The sequence below is a fragment of the Oncorhynchus mykiss genome, chromosome 3 (assembly GCF_057628025.1).
Source record: "Oncorhynchus mykiss isolate SJ-2025 chromosome 3, ASM5762802v1, whole genome shotgun sequence".
NCBI classification, from domain to species: Eukaryota; Metazoa; Chordata; class Actinopteri; order Salmoniformes; family Salmonidae; genus Oncorhynchus; species Oncorhynchus mykiss.
The window spans coordinates 60,863,817-60,884,307 of NC_143024.1; the positions used below are offsets into that span (position 1 = coordinate 60,863,817).

Consider the following 20,491-nt stretch of genomic DNA (forward strand, 5'->3'; position numbering starts at 1 on the left):
AATGATCTTGTCAGGTTCTCACATGAACGGTTGATGTGGTGGGGACCATGCTGATGATTGAAATGATTTGCTTACATTTTTACAATCTTTTTGCAGTCGTGGCAAGCCCCTGTTTCTGTGTGTGGAGAGGTATAGAGTACTGCAGCAACAGTGGGTTTCGCACACCTTTGATCACATTAACAAGCGCTGGGGACCTCACTACAATGGACTGTAAGGTTACCTGAACCCACACCCTGATGGAAAAGAATCTCTTTGGCTTATGTGTCTGCCTCTGTTAAACATATAGGAATCTTATCATGTGATATAAGCAAATATGCAGTGAGTGTGTCACTGCCACAGCCTTAGATTATGTGGAGTTTGGTGTACAATCATGCCTCAAGACTAAGTGTGTGTGTGTGTGTGTGTGTGTGTGTGTGTGTGTGTGTGTGTGTGTGTGTGTGTGTGTGTGTGTGTGTGTGTGTGTGTGTGTTTTATTTAAGTGGATTTCAACAGGGAGAAACCTGAAAGCACAACTTTGCCCAGTTAGTTTGGAAGATGTTTTGAAGGCAGGCAGTTTTTTTTCACAAAAACATACTCAGATTCGAGTGAATATTTGTACACTGATTGGCTTACAGGTTGAGTTCGAACTACTCGATATTTGGAGTATATAGAATGACAGATTTGCCCCTGGTAAGGTTAATGATTATCATCTTTGTCACCATGTACAAATTGATGCATATCCCTAATTTTTTGACTTCGTACTGCTGGCATGAGTTTAAAGCTCTTGATAAGTATACCAATTGTAAATTGTGTGCTCAGTGTGTGTGTGTTGGGACATTCTGGTAGGTGACACAAGTCCACTCATCAACAAAGAGTTTATTGCAGTTAAGCAAAGGCAATTAAAAAAAAAAATCATCCTCAGGTATAATTTCTTTGCTGCAGTTTTAAAATACCTTTTTAATATTTTTAATAAATGTTGCTGCTCATTGTTCAAATAAGTAATTTTACCTTTGTAAAGATTATTTTTGTTTTCTTTTTCTAAGAAATTAAGGTTTTGTTTTTGGTAGATGGCTGATAACAGGTTGTTGATTCTAGCTCACTGCAAGGTTGAGGGAGACAGTCATCTCTATTGGTCTTTGCAGTCCTGCCTTTCACTACGCCTCCGGCCCGGGTCCCTGAGGAAACTCAATGCCCACTCACCAGTCTAGCAGAGTACATAGAAAAGACTGTTGTGGAGTATATCTGTCCAATGTAATTGGCATGCTTTTCCTAAAATCTCCATTGCTCAGAATGTCATGTGCAATGGGATTTTGCTATAGTTAAATGGAAATATTTTTATTTCAAAGTTATTGTACTGATATGGCTTTCTTTAAGGGAATGGGAATCATTTCATCCTTTGTGCTGGTGAAGAATTCTGCAGTTTTAGAGTACAGTTTCATTTATTTTTTGGGGCCTGATTTTCACATTTCCTTTTAGTCTCTCTGTAAAGTTATGGTAAATGTATATGGGCTCATAATGCAAGATCCCATCTTTTAAATAACCATAGGTAAAGACAAGAAATTGGGAAATTGTTGATGATAATAGATGTAATTGTAGGTGGTTTTGCAAAGTATAATAGCGTTAACCTTAACAAATTTGTCATTCATGTAATCCACACTTGTGGTCCAATTATATCATTTTCTATACTTTCAAATAACAGTTTATTTGTATGCTTTTGATTGCCAAAAGTTATAATTCCAGTATATTTATAAGGACAACTATTTCCCCATGCCTACATTTCTCCAAGTTTAAATTATTATCTTGGGTCATGGATGCTTTCCAATGTTAGACATCAGACTTCAACCATAATACACAATGTATGCATGACATTGTTTTTTTCATTCACACTTTTTGAGTTTTGGGTCTTAAATGCTTTGTAATTTCAACTATGTCGCCAACTGGATGAGTAGATCCACTTGTGCGTGCAAGATAACTTTTAGTGAAAAACAGCACATTCAAATCCTTGGGTGATTTTATTCTGGTGAAAGTATTTTGTGAATTGCTGGTCCACATCGTGCTCGAAGGAGGAATCTTTTAGGAAATATTTATTTCCATCCACGCATGCTGCTTATCTGTCTACTCTGAGTTTCCCTTCCCTCTTTTTTTCCCCCAGTCCCCTACTTTGTAGCCTACATGACTGCAACAAAATATCCAATAAGTGATGGGTGTACGTTCTAATTGAAAGTTCTTTGTTCTCCTGTATGAATGAAAATCAGAAGGTATACAGTACATTACTGTAGGTGCTGATTCAGGCTTTCTGAGTTGGATCAGAAGGTGTGACTTGGACATTTATTGCAAAATGTAACATATGTTAATAAAATATAAACACACTGACTCGTTTATCTTCATTCTCCATGCTGATGTCATTTAGATTCGATATGGAACAAATGTATATCCTATTTTTTTTATTTTTTATTCTCCGGTGGATTTGTGTTGTCGTTCCATTCAGATGATTAACATAATTGGCCTGCAGCAAAGCCCCTTGTGCTTCCTTTGTCTACTCAGGCCATTAACTATGATTTCTCAGGACCTCAAGTTGAAATTGAGGTTAGCTCCATGGTAACCCTTAAAGATGGACTATGCAAAAAATCACTCAATTTACTGTTCGAAATTAGGAAAACTAGGAAAACCTAGGAAAACAAATTAGGAAAACACAAAGTTTGTGACAAAACAAGCAAGTACAGTGTAGAGAATCATTGTACCATCGCAACAGCTCTGAAATATATTTTCCCATAACCAAAATGATTGTATTTTCAGCTGTTTGAATCTGGTGCACACAATTTAAAGTAAGAAAAGAAGAATCGTTAAGAACGGTAAGCATAGAAAATGGTGCACATAGCACAAATCTACTGCTTCTCAGACTTGCTTTCATTGAGTGACTGATCTAGAACTACCATTTCTATGTGAATTTGTTCAGGTTGCCCAAAAAACGTACAATATTGCCTCTTAGCACTAACATGTACATCCTGCTCTTACAGTCAACCATGCAGTCGAGCTGGGAGAATAAACTAAACAGTCCAAAATGGAAAAGAATAATACACATCTATTCAGCCACAATTTGGGGCTGAAAATAATTATTTTCTATTTGGACAGTTTTTAGTTTATTCTCACAGCTCAACTGCATGGTTGACTGTAAGAGCAGGATGTACATGTTAGTGCTAAGGCAATATTGTAACTTTTGATATTCTTTCTCCCAACTTCAGACACATGGTCAAAGTTCTGCTCTGGTCATATGGTGAAAACTGTCATTTGTATTTCATTTTTGTGAAATGTATTGTTAGTGCTGACAATGTTTCCATGTACATGATCACATACGCCTACTACCTCACAAAATGTCAAAGAACATACTGTAATCGAAATTAAACACATTACATCATTGATTCAGATTTTTCTACTTGTCACAGTGAATTTTGTCTCTGGGCATTGCAGAAATGTGCAGATAGAACAGATCATTGTTCTGGGACTGGGAGCACTATGGATCATTTACTCATCGGCTTCTTCGACTGAATATGATTTAATGTACAACTTGAAATAATTAAGAATTTGTTCTTAACTGACTTGCCTAGTTTTAAAAAAATTAACTTAGCCTATACTTTCAGTCTCCATGGCCTGTGGAACACATCTGTGAGAATTAAAGAGAGAAACTCAGTTTTAAATTAGAGAAAAACAACTAGACAGAGTCCTATTCACAATGCATCATTGCAAGTCAATGAGGGTATTACATGCCAAATAGGAACTATGAATGACAGCAACAGATTATATTGTGCACTGGATGAAAACTGGGTTGAAGTTTCAAAGACAAAAGGCCTCTCAACGTACTGTACAAAGCCTCTATGTCATGGCATCATCTCTAATTAGTGGAATTTTTCAGACATGCAGATGATGCCAGCAGGGAATCCTAAGAGTTGTTAAATAGTTAGCTAAACCAAGGCCTTTTTCTAAAATGGAGCTTTTCTCGCACGCTCTGACCACACGAGTACTAAAACACCCGCCACAGGCATCCCTACATTTGAGGAACTTGTTGGTTCCGTGCTTTGGTAAGATCTTATTTATACATGTTTTATTTTTTTTGTAAAGCATTTTGTATGTGCTATATTACATTAGCCTAAGTAAGACATATACAGAATGAAGCAATAGCCTGCAGAGCAAGTAGGTTAGGGTATATTATTTCCTCTCAATTGCTTATCAAGTTCCTGTTAATAATTAAACCCTTGACGGGTGATTGTGGTTAGTGAGAAAACCGAGAAAATCAGTTCGGATATGTCGCTATGGACGGTAAGGTACAGAGAAAGTGTATTAATTGGATGATGCTTGTCTACATTATGTTAAAAACGTTTGTCATAGTGTAGTTACAAACGTCGAAATGTCGTTCATTATCTCCGCATTCCTGAGATGGGGATGCCTGTGTTTGAACTGGCCATGTCATGTGTCGCAAATTTATCAAATTGAAAGGAAAATGTGTTGTTAGTTTTTTTTATGCCTGTCAAGATGTTTAATAAGTTCTCATTTGTTTAAGAGTCTTTTCTACCATGTAAAACATTTTCAGGGTTCGGGTTCACAAATGGAAATACAGACGCAGCAAAGACAGGGTAAGGCTTTAATAAAAAAATATATTCAAAATACATGACTGCAATATTTTGAAAATAAATGTAAATAGTCTGAAAGGAAATCAAGTTGTTATTTTTTTCTTTAAGCAGCAGTACCAAAAACAAACATATGACTACAGTACCTAGCAAAGAATAAATTGGCTGACATGAAGATTACAGAGGCTTTAAAGGCCCATTGCAGTCAAAAACGCGATTTGCTTACGTGTTAAATACACTGAGTGTACAAAACATTAGGAACACCTGCTCTTTACATGACAGACTCACCAGGTGAATCCAGTTGAAAACTATGATCCTTTATAGATGTAACCTGTTAAATCCACTTCAACCAGTGTAGATGAAGGGGAGGAGACAGGTTAAAGAAGGATTTTTAAGCCTTGAGACAATTGAGACATGGATTGTGTATGTGTGCCATTCAGAGGGTAAATGGGCAAGACAAAAGATTGAAGTGCCTTTGAACGGGGTATGGTAGTAGGTGCCAGGCGCACCGGTTTGGGTCAAGAACTGCGACGCTGCTGTGTTTTTCATGCTCAACAGTTACCTGCGTGTATCAACACTGGTCCACCACCCAAAGGGCATCCAACCAACTTGACACACAACTGTGGGAAGCATTGGTGTCAACACGGGCCAGCATTCCTGTGGAAAGCGTTTGACACCTTGTAGAGTCCATGCTCCGATGAATTGAGGCTGTTCGGAGGGCAAAAGGTGGTGTAACTCAATAGTAGGAAGGTGTTCCTAATGTTTTGTACACTCAGTGTTTATTTCCACACTATGAAGTTGGAATAATACTGTGAAAATGATAATGCCCTTTTAGTGTAAGAGCTGTTCGAAAGTGCGCCTGAAATTTCAGCCTATTTAGGTGGGATGGAGTTTTGGCCTGCCTGGTGACATCACCAGGTGGTAAATTAGTCAATAGACCAATAAGAAAGAGAGTTACAAACATCTCTGCCAATAACAACAACTTTTTGGTTTTCCCTTCCCCACTCAGACCACTCCCAGGCGGTCCTAGCACAATTTTGAGAAATTGCTGTTTGCTAAGAAGCTGTTTTTGTTAGGCTTGGCTACTGCCTTTTACAAACTCATGTCGCATTTTAACCTAAATTATAAAATACAGCACACATGGCATACATGTACAGTATTGACGATAGGGTGTGTCGTTTTTACTCAATGCTCAGGATACATGGAAACACTGAGGAAAATCACCTCAAGGCAAAAGAGTTTTTCCACCTACACGGCAGGATATGGTGAGAGACCAGATCAGATACTCAGTTCTTCCCACTTTGGCTTTCACCACTACATATCATACAGTTAGCCTTAGCCTCCTACTGTACAACCATCCTGAAGTCTCGCCAGTTTACATTCTGTTTCGCTACACGAAACGAGAGTGCAGCGTTCAGGATGGTCATGGATCAGGCTATCATACAGTGTCCTGTAGTATGATATTAGTGTTACAGCAGTACCTAGTGTGCCTATGGCAGCACAGAAGTACTTACCTGTAAATGATGAGGTTTGAATAGTGGGATGCAACACATTTCATCTCCACCACTGTAATCTCTCCATGACTGTGGTCACTGGTCAGACAGGGTTATGGCAAGGACATGACGATTCAAGTTTGACATGTTGATGAAGGTTTACAGTGCTGTGAAGCCCATTCATATCCCCTTAACAGGGATTAAAGTTGGGAAGAACTGAGTATTTTTGCAACAGACCATGTAAAACTTACCAGTCAGCTTGGGATATAGAGTGTGTGTGAGTTAGATTCTCCTCTTACACCTTGCACTCTGGTTCCAGTCCAGTGTGGAAGGTAATCTGTGTTAGTAACTGGTCACATGACCTGTAACTGCCACCATGTCCACATATCACCTGTTTGGTTGTGCCTATGAAGAATCATAGTGATTTTGTGAACAATGCTAAATATACCTATACGGTATATGCACAGTAGCTGATGAAACACATTGTCGAGCTAGTGGGAAATACATTGCATGTTGTGTTGTCACATCTACTGGCTCCAATATTGAGTGTAGAGGTCGACCGATTAATCGGAATGGCCGATTAATTAGGGCCGATTTCAAGTTTTCATAACAATCGGAAATCGGTATTTTTGGGTGCCGATTTCCGATTATTGTTTTTATTTTTTATTTTTTTGCAACCGCACAGTTAACTAGTCCAACGCTCTAACCATTGCACTCCACCAGTAGCCTGCCTGTTACGCGAATGTAGTAGAAGCCATGGTAAATTGCTAGCTAGCATTAAACTTGTCGTATAAAAAACAATCAATCATAATCACTAGTTATGACTACTGATCCAGTTTAGCAGGCAATATTAACCAGTTGAAATTGTGTCATTTCTCTTGCGTTCATTGCACGCAGAGTCAGGGTATATGCAACAGTTTGGGCTGCCTGGCTCATTGCTAATTATTAATTATTACGTAATTATGACATACATTGAAGGTTGTGCAATGTAACAAGAATATTTAGACTTAGGGATGCCACCCGTTAGATAAAATACCAAACGGTTCCGTATTTCACTGAAATAATAAATGTTTTGTTTTCGAAATGATAGTTTCCGGATTCGATCATATTAATGACCAAAGGCTCGTATTTCTGTGTGTTATTATGTTATAATTTAGTCTGATTTGATAGAGCAGTCTGACTGAGCAGCAGCAGGCCCGTAATCATTCATTCAAACAGAACTTTCATGCGTTTTGACAGCAGCTATTCGCAAGCACAGCGCTGTTTATGACTTCAAGCCTATCAGCCTAATGGCTGGTGTAACCAATGTGAAATGGCTAGCTAGTTAGCTGGGTGTGCGCTAATACTGTTTCAAACGTCACTCGCTTTTAGATTTGGAGTAGTTATTCCCCTTGCGCTGCAAGGGCCGCGGCTTTTGTGGAGCGATGGGTAACAATGCTTCGAGTGTGGCTGTTGTCTATGTGTTCCTGGTTCGAGCCCAGGTAGGGGCAAGGAGGGGGACAGAAGCTATACTGTTACACTGGCAATACTATAGTGCCTATAAGAACATCCAATAGTCAAAGCTATATGAAATACAAATGGTATAGAGAGAAATAGACATATAAATACTATATTAACTACAACCTAAAACCTCTTACCTTTTGGATATTGAAGTCTCATGTTAAAAGGAACCACCAACTTTCATATGTTCTCATGTTCTGAGCAAGGAACTCAAACGTTAGCTTTTTTACATGGCACACATTTTTACATGGCACGTATTACTTTCTTCTCAAACACTTTGTTTTTGCATTATTTAAACCAAGTTGAACATGTTTCATTATTTATTTGAGGCTAAATTGATTTTATTGATGTTTTATATTAAGTTAAAATAAGTGTTAATTCAGTATTGTTGTAATTGTATTATTACAAATAACAAATAAAATAAAAATCGTCCGATTAATCGGCATCGGCTTTTTTGGTCCTGCAATAATCGGTATCGGTATCGGCGTTGAAAAATCATAATCGGTCGACCTCTAATTGAGTGCATTGTAAACTCCTGGCGAATGCTTTTGGCTTTATCCTTCAATGATGCCGAGTGCACATAAATATGTAATACATTTATAATGTTTTATATACATCAATATGTTAGCTGGGGTATCCAACTGCATTTTATGCATGCATTGAGAGCATTGCATTCTTTACGACGTATTTTTTTTCTCCCACATGTTGTTGACACAGTGTCGTAGACAATGAGTAACCAGAGCCTTGCCATCAGGCAGTTCTGGTGTCCTGTTCTGCGAGAGCGCTCTTTTGTTGTCTCCCAGACATTGGTTTATCTCACATCCGTTTGGGAAAACGGTTGTAGGAACATTTTCTCTCTCATTGCTGTGGTGATAAGATATACAGTATTTTGCTGTTAATACACAATAGTCTCAGGGGTCGGGAATATATCAATCTCTCGATTTTGGGTTTATATGAAAACAGATCACGTTTGTTGTTAATGTATGAATTGTTTGCATGGGTTAGATTCAACAACGTCAGTTCAATTTCAAATCTGATCTATTCACGGTATACTGACAGTTATCTGTATGAAATGGAAGCTGTTGAGGCAGCGGTTATCTTTTGTGTTCAGTCTGTGTGATCGTCTTTTATCTCTGTGTTCCCCCTGGGCTTTGTACTCATAGCAACATGGCTGCTGGTGTTTGTTGCTCATGTGAAATAAGTCTCGTCCTTGCTGCTAACCATTCAACAAATGAGTACAATGCATTGCAACACACTGCAATGTAGCCTATGCAATTTAAGTACCACTAAGACATTACACAACTGCACATTAAATCTAGTATTTTAGCCATTTAGAATTTTAATGAAGATCAAGAGTTGTCTGAATCCAAAGTCAAGTATTTTATCAAGAGTATGTCAGTGAGGTAGAGTTAATTTACTGATTGGAGACATGTGTGGGTCACATGACCTCGTAACTATCCAGAACTTCCTGGTTACCTGTGTGCAACCTGAGAGGCTTCATATCTACCTCGTTTATGACTGGATACATCTGGCACCTGAATATTTAAAACTAGATCACATTGCTGATTACTACTGGATGAATTATTGATCGCTGCTGATTAGCATGATTTGGTCAGGGACATGTTGCTAGGGTAGACACAGAGACACACTTTTAGCAGAACGTGATAGGGAATCAACTGTCACAAACGAGGTATGCATGGGCTATTGAAGCTTTTTTTTAACCTGAAAATATTTTTGAGAGTTCAGTTTGAGATTCAGAGTGGTATACCGTACTGTACGTATGTTATGTAATGTTTGAGGTGAAAGGAGATGTGAGATTTCTGATTAAGGATGGATGATGTTCTATTGACATGTTCTCTTTTGTGTTTATCTCAGCGTTCTTGTTATGCTACCGGTGCTTATTGTCAGTGTGATGTTTGACATTCAAAAGGAGACGTTAGAGAGGTGTAAAGGGTTATGTGTAGCGTTGTATTTCATTTCATTCATAGTGTGTGTCTTTAGTGATCTGAAGTTGATATGTAAAATCTGATCTAAGTTCATGCTGTTTTCCTTTTAACAAATGATTTTCAAAAATATATATTTCAGCCACCAATTGAGTATTTTCATGAGAACAACACCAGCTGGACTGGCAATAGGTTACTAATGCAGATCCGAGACTTGAGCTTAGTTTTGAAGCACCAGGAGAAAGTTGATATACTAGACTGGGTGTCTGATGCTTCCAGCCACTTTGGTCACACAGCTGCTCTCTAGCAATATGAGCCTACTGTTGTTACAAAAGCCTGGCATAGATGGCTAGGCAACAAGGGAACCACAATGTATTCAATGCACTGAGACTCAAAGATGCTTGGAAACAAAAATGTTTCCATTCGTTTTGAGTAATCAATGGCTCAAAAATAGCTTTTTTGACCTTGTTGATGCACAAGGCATGTGTGATTTACTGTATTTGAACGGGACTGAGCAGGTAGATTGGTTTCTGGATGATCGGTGATGATAGCGTTGTTTTTTTTTACTGAAGTTGGACAGTTGGGGAAATGATTAGGCGCTCTCGCCTATTGTCTCCCGCTTGTCCATGCCATGTTTGGTTTCTTTGAGGATGGACAAATTGAAGGACTTCAGCCACCACTTTGCTCTTTATGTTTATACATCTCCTCAAATGACTGTTATATCCATCTAGTGTCAAGCCATCACTCACCCTGCTCCTATGCCAATTCATAAATCTATCCACGCTGGTGCAGTGACAGAGAGGCCTGGTGGTCCAAATATCGTTATTTTTTTTTCACGTGAACCGCTACTCAAAATAAATGCTCCCCCGTCTCCCTCAGGGTCAGTCAACCTCTGTGATACATTGCACTTTATGTGACAAACTGAAGGGATGGGAGAACTGAACTCCCTCCACTGAGAGTATCAATCATTCAGGGAATACGGAATACATACATATGTAAATACGTTTTCCTGATCGTTCGCATCGTACAACTGCTCACTCAGGTGTGTGTTTTGACACCTCTTGCTTTGCACCATTAACCCATTATATCTGTCATGTTGGTTATGCCCCCACTGTATACACCCCAGAGTGATTTATTACAGGCCTAGCCCCTCGGATTTGATAATAGGGATTTATCCTTCATTTATGACGCTATGGGGTGGTTTCCTAGATACAGATTAAGATTAAGAATCTCCATTGAAAATGCTTTTTAGTCCAGGATTAGGCTTAGTCTGTGTCCGGGGAAAAAGCCCCTCATTATGCAGTTACTTAGTATGATTTGAGCTTGACCTGTCATCGGATAAAGACACCAAAGTCAGATTGAAAATGATACAACGAAGAGAAAAAAAATAGAAATTGTTTTAGAAAACTCTTTCAGTTTGATTATGTGTGGAGCCTTTGGGGGCGGGGTTGGTTCTGTGGTAGACACAAGCACCAGTCAAGTTAATCTCAGGCCAATCCAATTGATTCTGAAGAGATTGTAGTGTTCTTAGTGGCGTGTTCTTCGGCATAGACTGGGTCCCTGTTGTGCGCGCTAATTCGGCGTCCCAGTGCAATGCTGCTTGTTACATGTCCTCCCGGGGATAAGCGAGCGTCATCTGTGTGGGTCTTGTTTTACTATGAAACACCTTAGTCATTTGTGTGCACTGCCCAAGGCCTAATGAGTCAGCAGAAAATAACAGTCCCGATGTAAGTACCGTCGTATGGTTTGTATTTTGCTTTCTCTTCATCAGTTTTAAATCTGTTAAGCGCCTCCCATGGCCAAATAGATGTGTCATTGAGCACAGTCAGTGGTGAAGTAATCTACTGTATGACATAGCAAGCTGTTAGGATCTATGCTGTTGATATATCGCTAGTGAGAAAGTGTGTTTTGGTGGAGCGTTACATGCACATCAGTGTGGTTAAAGCCACATGCGTGATGTTTTGAAGCTAAGCTTAAAGCTATGGTGACACATTGCCTGCCATCTTTCCTTGATTAGCAAAGCTTCCCCTAGAGAGGAGGAAAGTGTTGTCAGGGATGCATATTTAGTTCCAATGTGTGTACATGAATGAAGCATTTCTCTTGGATCTCTATTATTCAATGTAGGAGATCGCTGTATGGACTATACCCTTACAAGGCCAGTATGATCGGTCTGGAGAGCCTGGCGGATCCATCGGGTGACTGGGACATTGCGGAGACCATCGGTAAAGGAACCTATGGTAAAGTCTACAGAGTGAACAACAGGAAGGATGGGAGTCAGGCAGCAGTCAAAGTCCTGGACCCAATCAATGTAAGTAATTGCAAAAGACATACAATCAATGCATGTGCCACCTTGTGCATGGAGCATAATTGCTATGGATCTAACAAGTTTAGGTGCTCTCCCGCCTAGAATTGTCAACCCTGACCTGTGACAACACTAAACCAAACAAATGAATAAAGGAAATCATCTCTGTTTTTCTTTACTATTGTTTGGCTTGTCTCAGTATACCAGGCATACAAACAGAGTAAGTTTCTTTGCTTATTTCCCTGTACCTGCCTACCCCTCCTCCTGTACCTGTCCCTGTGTTTACTGTTCCCTAGTAGATTCCCCAACTATAGTGGCGTGTCAAGGGGGTGGCCCAGGCTGGCCACACCCCTCCACTGAAATCTGATTGGCCACCCCGGTGGCCCCCCAGAAATTCTGAGATCTCATAGGCCGTCTGTGAATACATTGACTGACAGCAAGACTCCTCAATCTCACCAGAGAAAGCATCCGAGCGAGCGAAACAGCCCTATGTCTTAGTATGTGTAGCCCATGTATCTGATGCTGTCTGGACATGCCATACTCTTTTTGGCCAGACAAAATAAGATACATGACCTACATATACTAAGACAGAGAGGCGATGTTTGCCTCACTCCGATGCTTTCTCTGGTGAAATAGATTCAGCCTCTTGTGAATTATGCCCCTTCCAAATTATGCCGCTTGTGAATTAGCCTCTTGCGAAAATTATGAAACACGGATAGACACGAAGGAGAAATTTCTACCTTTCTTTCTCTTTTTATTGTAAAACATTTTGGGGATGCCGCCACTCTTTTGGCTGAATGTCATTAAACTTATGGTGTTTGTAATAGAGTTTACCTTTCCATTCAAATGGCGGGTGCACAGTGCCCTGTTCAGATGCTGGACCTATTTTGGAGTGGACAAAAGTATACTTTGAAGTGATTTTGTTTGACAGTCAGATGAAAACTTCATGACTCATTGTGTTCATGACAAATGAAAAGGTAATACATTTGTACAGTGAAATTCCATGTCTTTACTATAAAGCACATTAAACATTTTCATAGGAGGTCCTGTAGAAAGAATTGAGACCCCCCCCCCCCCCTCCCCCCCGAATGACTCTGTATAATTCGCACACACCTTCCATGCAGACACTTTATCAATACTTTTGGAATTGATTTATGGTTTATTTTAACAGGGAAATGCACCAAACCTAAGCTGAAGCATTACAGCTGTTGAACCATCATAATTATATTGTAAAAACCAATTTGATCGATTAAGGTTCAAAATGTTATGGCCCCCTGTAAACTGAGCTTGTGGCCCACCTTGGCCACCCCCATTCAGAATGTTCTAGACACGCCACTTCCCACCTGTTTCCTCTTTCACCTATTTTCACTCCATTTCTACACCCGCTTTCCACGGTCGTCCTAACCAGTCGCTGTGTCCACGTTCCCCATTATGCATGTGCCGCTCGCTACCTTAGTGATGTGCAGTTAGTTGCCAGACCTGTCTGTGGTGCAGATGCCTGGGGCCATGGGCCCTGCAGTTGCGCCATGTTGTGTGTTTGTGAGATTCAGGGCTGAGTGCTTGTTTATGATTGTGTCGGTGCTCCAATCCCTCTTGCGACTCTCTTTGCTAACCCCCTGCTGCAGCTCCCTGCCTGGCCGGTTATGAAGATGCAGCTGCTTCCATGCTCATTCCTCTCCTTGATTAGACCGCTGACAGTATATTTCACACATCCAGGAGGAGGAATTCTGTCTCTGTGACGCTTTCTCTTCCACCTAGATTTAAACTGATTTAGAAGAAGCTCAGCTGGTACTTCTGACCAAGAACTAGTTTCCCCTGTGTTTAATGGTTCCGGGCTCTGATTGAAGGTGTTTTAGCTTCCTTATAATCTCATTTCAACATCCTTTTTTTTATGTCAGAAGTGTCAATACAGTTTGTAGTGTGACTTATGACAAATATCCTCCTTCAAAATGGTGTGTTGTCGCTGATGTAAATGTGTCCTCTTTGACAAAGGATGTTGATGAGGAGATTGAGGCCGAGTACAACATCCTGAGGACCTTGTCCAACCACCCCAACGTGGTCAAGTTCTACGGCATGTTCTACAAGTCAGATGACCTCTCAGGCGGACAGCTCTGGTTGGTTCTAGAGGTGAGATCCCCTGGGTTATTCTGTCTCACTTATGAAGTAAGACTTTGCCCAGCTTTATACAGTCCTGTCAAATACTGTATATCTATAAGATCTCTACATCTTTAGCACTACACATATGGAGTTAATCATTAAAGTGCTCATACTGTATGACTTTTCACAGGAGGAAATATAACCCAGTGGTGTTTGCATGTCAAACATTACAGTCTGCTTGTGCTCAATATAAGTAGCTGCACTTTATTTCTCTCCTGTGTTACGTCTCCTCCACTATGATCACGTAGTCTTACAGCTGTTGTCTGTTTAAGAAGTAGAAGGATCACAAACAGTAGGTTTGCTTTATATCACGGCAGTGAAATCCATCGCAGAGCTGAGAGGAGGTCACCCTCCTACACTGGGAAAAATTGCATGTTTGAAAAGCTCTGGAAGAAAGAGCCGTGACACCAGTCTAGTTGTGTATGTGTGGGAGGGATGGCTCTTGTGTAATGAATCATAATCTAGAGTAGTGAGTAATGGAGGAGCCACTGTTCTCTCTGTCTCTCTCACTCACTCTGTCTCTCTCACTCACTCTCTGTCTCTCTCTCTCTCTCTCTCTCTCTCTCTCTCTCTCTCTCTCTCTCTCTCTCACACAGCTGTGCAACGGGGGCTCAGTCACCGATCTCATCAAAGGCCTGCTCATGCGGGGCCAGCGACTGCTGGAGCCCGTTATCGCATACATCTTATACGGCGCCCTCTTGGTGAGATGGCCAACTGCAAAACGCCTAATGACGGAGGGGGTGGCATCCACACACAGTGGGCAGGGGATTGACTCAGGTGGTGGCGGGGTGTGGGAGTAATAGATTTCCATCCCTTTAAACACCAGGGGGAGCTCTTTGATATGCATGGCAGTAGACAGCTTTATTTGAAACACATTCAAATTGTACTAATCACAAACCGTTGATAATGGGGTTACTGATGCTTATTAAGCCCCCCTTTGCTTTCCTCCTCACGCCTGCCAGGGTCTCCAGCATTTACACAACAACCGGATTATCCATCGTGACGTCAAAGGAAACAACATCCTTCTGACCACCGAGGGAGGGGTCAAACTTGTTGACTTTGGTAATGGCTTTTGTTATCCTGTTGTGGGTGCACTTTGGCTAATTGATGGCTTGTAGAAAGAGATACATGCATATTACAGGGAGGCTCTGGGAAGTTGTTTGTTGGCTCTGTTTCTTCTGTCTGGGTCTTTGTTTAACAGATGACTTATCATTAATAGTTGGAAGTTAATCCATGTTTTTTTTTTTGTCCACAAAAAAGCCTGTGATATTATTGGTAAAGAGTATAAGATGAATACGAGCATGTGGAGATCAATGCTTCGATGCAGTCCACATCTTGCTTCCCCCCCTACCCTATGTAACATCTTGGTATTTCATGGACCATAGCTTAACCTAAGGCTATTATTGCTAATTTAAATTGCATTATTTGATCCTTTGCATATAAAAAAGAAAGCTGTTCTAGCAAATGACTCTGAGTTGCCCCGGGCATGTTTATGTCCTTGTGTGTTGGGAATGAAGTGGACTCCTGCTGATAAAAATCTGTCCCACTTAATTTGAAATTATTATTGCCAATTTATGTTGGTATGGCAGGTTGCCCCACCAAATGATATGCCATATTGCTATTGATTGATTCACACACACTTTCCCTCTGTAATTCACAATCATGTAATATGCACATTACAGCATATTAAACAACTGTTAATATGTAATTATTACAGGCTGTAATGTGGTATAACACAAACAATCTTATTTTGCACCAAACACCGATGCTCTGAGAATGAGGTGATTTATTAATTAGCTTGTATTCTATCCAGGTGTCTCTGCTCAGCTGACGAGTGCACGTTTGAGGAGAAACACATCCGTTGGCACTCCCTTTTGGATGGCACCTGAGGTTAGCCTTTTTTTGACATGCCCAACTAAACCACTTTGCTTGCAATTACATGAGAACACTAAGCACCAAAATATCCTACATGATGACACCATTGAGTTGCATTAGATGTGCTATGTGGACTGTAGAGCGAGATAGACGAGTGACTATGTACTCTGCTGAGGCTGTTTAATATGTAACACCCCCTTGTCATTGTGCATTCCCCTCCACGCGCCCTGCTCTTGAGGTCGCCCCAAGGTTAATAGCTGGGAGTCTGCTGCCCCAGCTTACTGTTTGGCAGAAATGAGGCATGATGATTGGGCTGGTAGGAGGGGTCCTCAGGGGCAATTAGAATAAAGGAGGCTGTTCATTTTGGTCTCAGTAATGATTTTTGACGGTGAGAGAAGGGAGGCGCAATACTAGTTGCAACGCACATTATCTGATGAATGAATTTAACTGTACCCTTTTTAAATCAACATTACAATGTGTTTTTCAAACACAGGCAATTATAAAATGACTTTATCGTCTCCTGCACTGTTGCCCAAAACTCATCGGATTTCAGCTCCACAAAAATGAAAGTGGCCGTAATGAAGTCCGTACCTCGCTGTTGTAAAGACATTATTGTCATATCATCATGGACAGTAAGAAACATGGCAGCAACTTGCATGATAAGTGTCCACCTGCTTGTGTCATGCTTGTCCTGCCTGTGTCGTCCCAGGTCATCGCCTGTGAGCAGCAGTATGACTCCACGTATGACGCCCGCTGTGACGTGTGGTCACTGGGCATCACAGCCATAGAGCTGGCTGATGGAGACCCCCCGTTGTCTGAGATGCACCCCGTCAAAGCCCTCTTCAAGATCCCACGGTAAGGCACTAGAGGGCTCCCTCTGCACATGGCTGGCTGGGGCAGACCAGACACGCAGCAGCAGTTGCGCTCTCGTAAGAAGCTTTTGATTTTGGCTGGAGGACAATGGTAAACTGAATTTAAGAGGGGATCGTCACAGAGCCCTTTCTCTGAAAAATTATGAAATGCCAAATGTGTCAAGAAATTGAAAAGATTCTTAATGTAATTTTGTGTGGTCATGAAATGCAGGATAGACCTGGTATAAATTAATTAAATCAGGGAAATAATTAGCCTTCTACAATCCGTGTTTCCAAGCTACAAGGCTAGATTGTAAACTCAATTGAAAATTGCAGAATGATAAATTGATCAGAACTGATCAAGAGTTAATGGAACAACATTTGGCCTTACCCTTAAATATGTTATTTCATCTAAAAACTCTCCTCTGATGTGTTCACAATTTCTGATGAATGATTATTTAAAAGCTCTGATGGTACAAGTGGCTGACCTTTTACTATTGGCACAATCATGCAATTATCTCTCAGTTTGGTGAGGATGTGCCCTTCTGATTGCAATTTGCATTGGTGATTAGCTCCATTCACATTGAGATGAGGCTGTCACCAGCCACCCATCACGGTGTTATCTCCACCCCACCAAACCTGATGAGAAACAAGCATGCATCGTGTTGCTGTAGTAGTTATGGGAACCACAGCAGTGGTTTATCACACCAAACTCGAAGTGAAAGGTAAAACAGGTCACAGCAATTACAGGCTCAGAGGAAGCTGTCCTGGTCAAACGAACGCTCCCGAATCACAGAGCCTGGAATAACACTCTACTGGGTCTGTGGGGAAGCATGCATTCAGTCATCTGATTTGATAGGATGGAACCTTTTCAGTGGGATGTACACCTAAATTCTGTATTGTGCTGAGTTGGTGATTGGCCTGTTTTGGTAGAAGGATGAAAACAGCAGACAGTATCTAAAGTAGATGCAGCTATTGATACAGTACCAGAGCAGGTTTTGCATTCTGTGTGAATGACTTGAATTGCCCTTAGATGACATTCCCTAGAGGTCGTGATAAACAATGGAAGGGCATGTACGTTGTAAGTTCTCTTCTGTTATCATTCATCCATTTTTCTTTATCACCTTTTAATGAAATAATTTGACTTTATGAGAGATTTGGAATATGAATAGAGTTAGACACGTGCAGCAATCTACCATTGTTAAGACTGGGGATTCTTTTTCAAAATCAAAATAGATATTTGGCCCTGGCCCATAAATCTTTTGAATTAGGACCTTTGGCTGGGCGGCGCCAGGATAAATCACAGTGCGGGCACACTGAACCGTGAAATGATTCTGTTAACATGTCATCTGTCTCAAATATATTTTCCCATCAATGCAACAAGGCAGCCAAACTAATAAGGGAAGGTTGTCTGACAGTGTCTGTCTGTTGTATGTGCGTTCTATTTGAAACAGAGGACATGTGTTACAAAAAGGTGTACCTGTGTGTTACACTTTTATTCTGCACTTTGAGCACAGAAATGATAGTGATACGCAATATATTGCTTTAATGTTTGTATTGAGGTAGATTTAATGATTGTATTGAGGTAGATTTAATGATTGTAATGAGGCAAAGTTAATGATTGTAATGAGGTAGACTTAATTATTGTAATGAGGTAGATTTAATGATTGTGATGCGGTAGATTTAATTATTGTAAAATTAGGTTGATTTAATGATTGAAAAATGAGGTTGATTTAATGATTGTAATGAGGTATATTTAATTATTGTAAAATTAGGTGGATTTAATTATTGTAATGAGGTCGATTTAATGATTGTAATGAGGTCGATTTAATGATTGTAATGAGGTCGATTTAATGATTGTAATGAGATCGATTTAATAATTGTAATGAGGTAGATTAAATTGTTGTTTCCTGTGAGTATTACAATCATGCTTTAGTTGCTCTTTAAATTGCCATAATCAGTGGCTTCTCCTAATAGAGTATTGTCCTTGGGAATAATAGGTTTTATAAAAAATCCCACGGACACAAAAACATGCTATATTTAAGCAATAAGGCTCGAGGGGGTGTGGTGTATATGGCCAATATACCACCGCTAAGGGCAGTTCTCATGCATGACGCAACGCAGAGTGCCTGGATACAGCCCTTAGCTGTGGTATGTTGGCCATATACCACAAACCCCCAAGGTGCCTTATTGCTTTCATAAACTGGTTACCAACGTAATTAGAGCAGTAAAAATACATGTTTTGTCATACCCGTGGTATAAAATAAAGCCAATCAGCATTCAGGGCTCGAACCACTCAGTTTATAATTCCTTATGACATAATATTGTATGTCTTTGCACACATTCTTGTATTTCCATCTCACAATCCACTCAATGGCACACTGTATTTATTAATCTGCAGTGTAAATCCTAAAATTATTCCTATGAGTAGGACATTACCATGACAAACATGGTCTATATTGGGTATAAGCAACAGATGTTTTTTGAAATATTGCAATAACTGCATATTCAATGTCACCATCTAAATCTAGTTGATGCTTCTGTCTGGCTTCACCTACAGTTGAAGTCGGAAGTTTACATACACTTAGGTTGGAGTCATTAAAACTCGTTTTTCAACCACTCCACAAATTTCTTGTTAACAAACTATAGTTTTGGCAAGTCGGTTAGGACATCTACTTTGTGCATGACACAAGTAATTTTTCCAAAAATTGTTTACAGACAGATTATTTCACTGTATCAAAATTCCAGTGGGTCAGAAGTTTACATACACTAAGTTGACTGTGTCTTTAAACAGCTTGGAAAATTCCAGAAAATTATGTCATGGCTTTAGAAGCTTCTGATAGGCTAATTTACATCATTTGAGTCAATTGGAGGTGTACCTGTGGATGTATTTCAAGGCCTACCTTCAAAATCAGTGCCTCTTTGCTTGACATCATGGGAAAATCAAAAGAAATCAGGCAAGACATCAGAAAAAAAATTGTAGACCTCAACAAGTCTGGTTCATCCTTGGGAGCAATTTCCAAACACGTGAAGGTACCACGCTCATTTATACAAACAATAGTTTGCAAGTATAAACACCATGGGACCACGCAGCCGTCATACCGCTCAGGAAGGAGACGCATTATGTCTCCTAGAGATGAACGTGCTTTGGTGCGAAAAGTGCAAATCAATCCCAGAACAACAGCAAAGGACCTTGTGAAGATGCTGGAGGAAACAGGTACAAAAGTATCTATATCCACAGTAAAACAAGTCCTATATCGACATAACCTGAAAGGGCGCTCAGCAAGGAAGAAGCCATTGCACCAAAACCGACATAAAAAAGGCAGACTATGGTTTGCAACTGCACATGGGGAAAATATATTTTTGGGGAAGTGTCCACTGGTCTGATGAAGCAAAAATATAAGTGTTTGGCCATAATGACCATCGTTATGTTTGGAGGAAAAAGGGGGAGGCTTGCAACCCAAAGAACAGCATCCCAACCGCGAAGCACGGGGGGTGGCAGCATCATGTTGTGGGGATGCTTTGCTGCAGGAGGGACTGGTGCACTTCACAAAATAGATGGCATCATGAGGTAAGAAAATTGTGAATATATTGAAGCAACATCTCAAGATATCAGTCAGGAAGTTAAAAGCTTGGTCGCAAATGTGTCTTTCAAATGGACAATGACCCCAAGCATACTTCCAAAGTTGTCAAATTGGCTTAAGGACAACAAAGTCAAGGTATTGGAGTGGCCATCACAAAGCCCTGACCTCATTCCTATAGAAAATGT

General features: G+C 40.3%; 2 protein-coding genes across 9 annotated transcripts in view; both read left to right on the top strand.

Annotated features, from left to right (window-relative positions):
- ubr3 (ubiquitin protein ligase E3 component n-recognin 3) overlaps positions 1–2,352 on the top strand; it is a 44,532-nt gene extending 42,180 nt beyond the window's left edge. For 4 of the 8 annotated variants that reach the window (XR_016494741.1, XR_016494742.1, XR_016494744.1 and 1 more), the window contains one exon: positions 97–2,166. Coding sequence is in view for 4 of the 8 variants with exons in the window: in XM_021597131.3 (XP_021452806.3) it covers positions 97–214 (118 nt within the window). In the remaining 4 variants the exon portion in view is untranslated. Of the gene's footprint in view, positions 1–96 lie in introns of all 8 variants that reach the window. The other 4 variants (XM_021597131.3, XM_021597132.3, XM_021597133.3 and 1 more) reach the window with 1 other exon arrangement.
- Positions 2,353–3,961: 1,609 nt separating this feature from the next.
- Positions 3,962–20,491, top strand: part of myo3b (myosin IIIB) — a 115,869-nt gene continuing 99,339 nt past the window's right edge. The window contains exons 1-8 of the mRNA XM_090229754.1: positions 3,962–4,055; positions 4,565–4,607; positions 11,662–11,845; positions 13,832–13,966; positions 14,593–14,697; positions 14,959–15,058; positions 15,810–15,886; positions 16,581–16,726. Of these exons, the coding sequence (XP_090085880.1) occupies positions 3,962–4,055; positions 4,565–4,607; positions 11,662–11,845; positions 13,832–13,966; positions 14,593–14,697; positions 14,959–15,058; positions 15,810–15,886; positions 16,581–16,726 (884 nt within the window). The remainder of the gene's footprint in view (positions 4,056–4,564; positions 4,608–11,661; positions 11,846–13,831; positions 13,967–14,592; positions 14,698–14,958; positions 15,059–15,809; positions 15,887–16,580; positions 16,727–20,491) is intronic.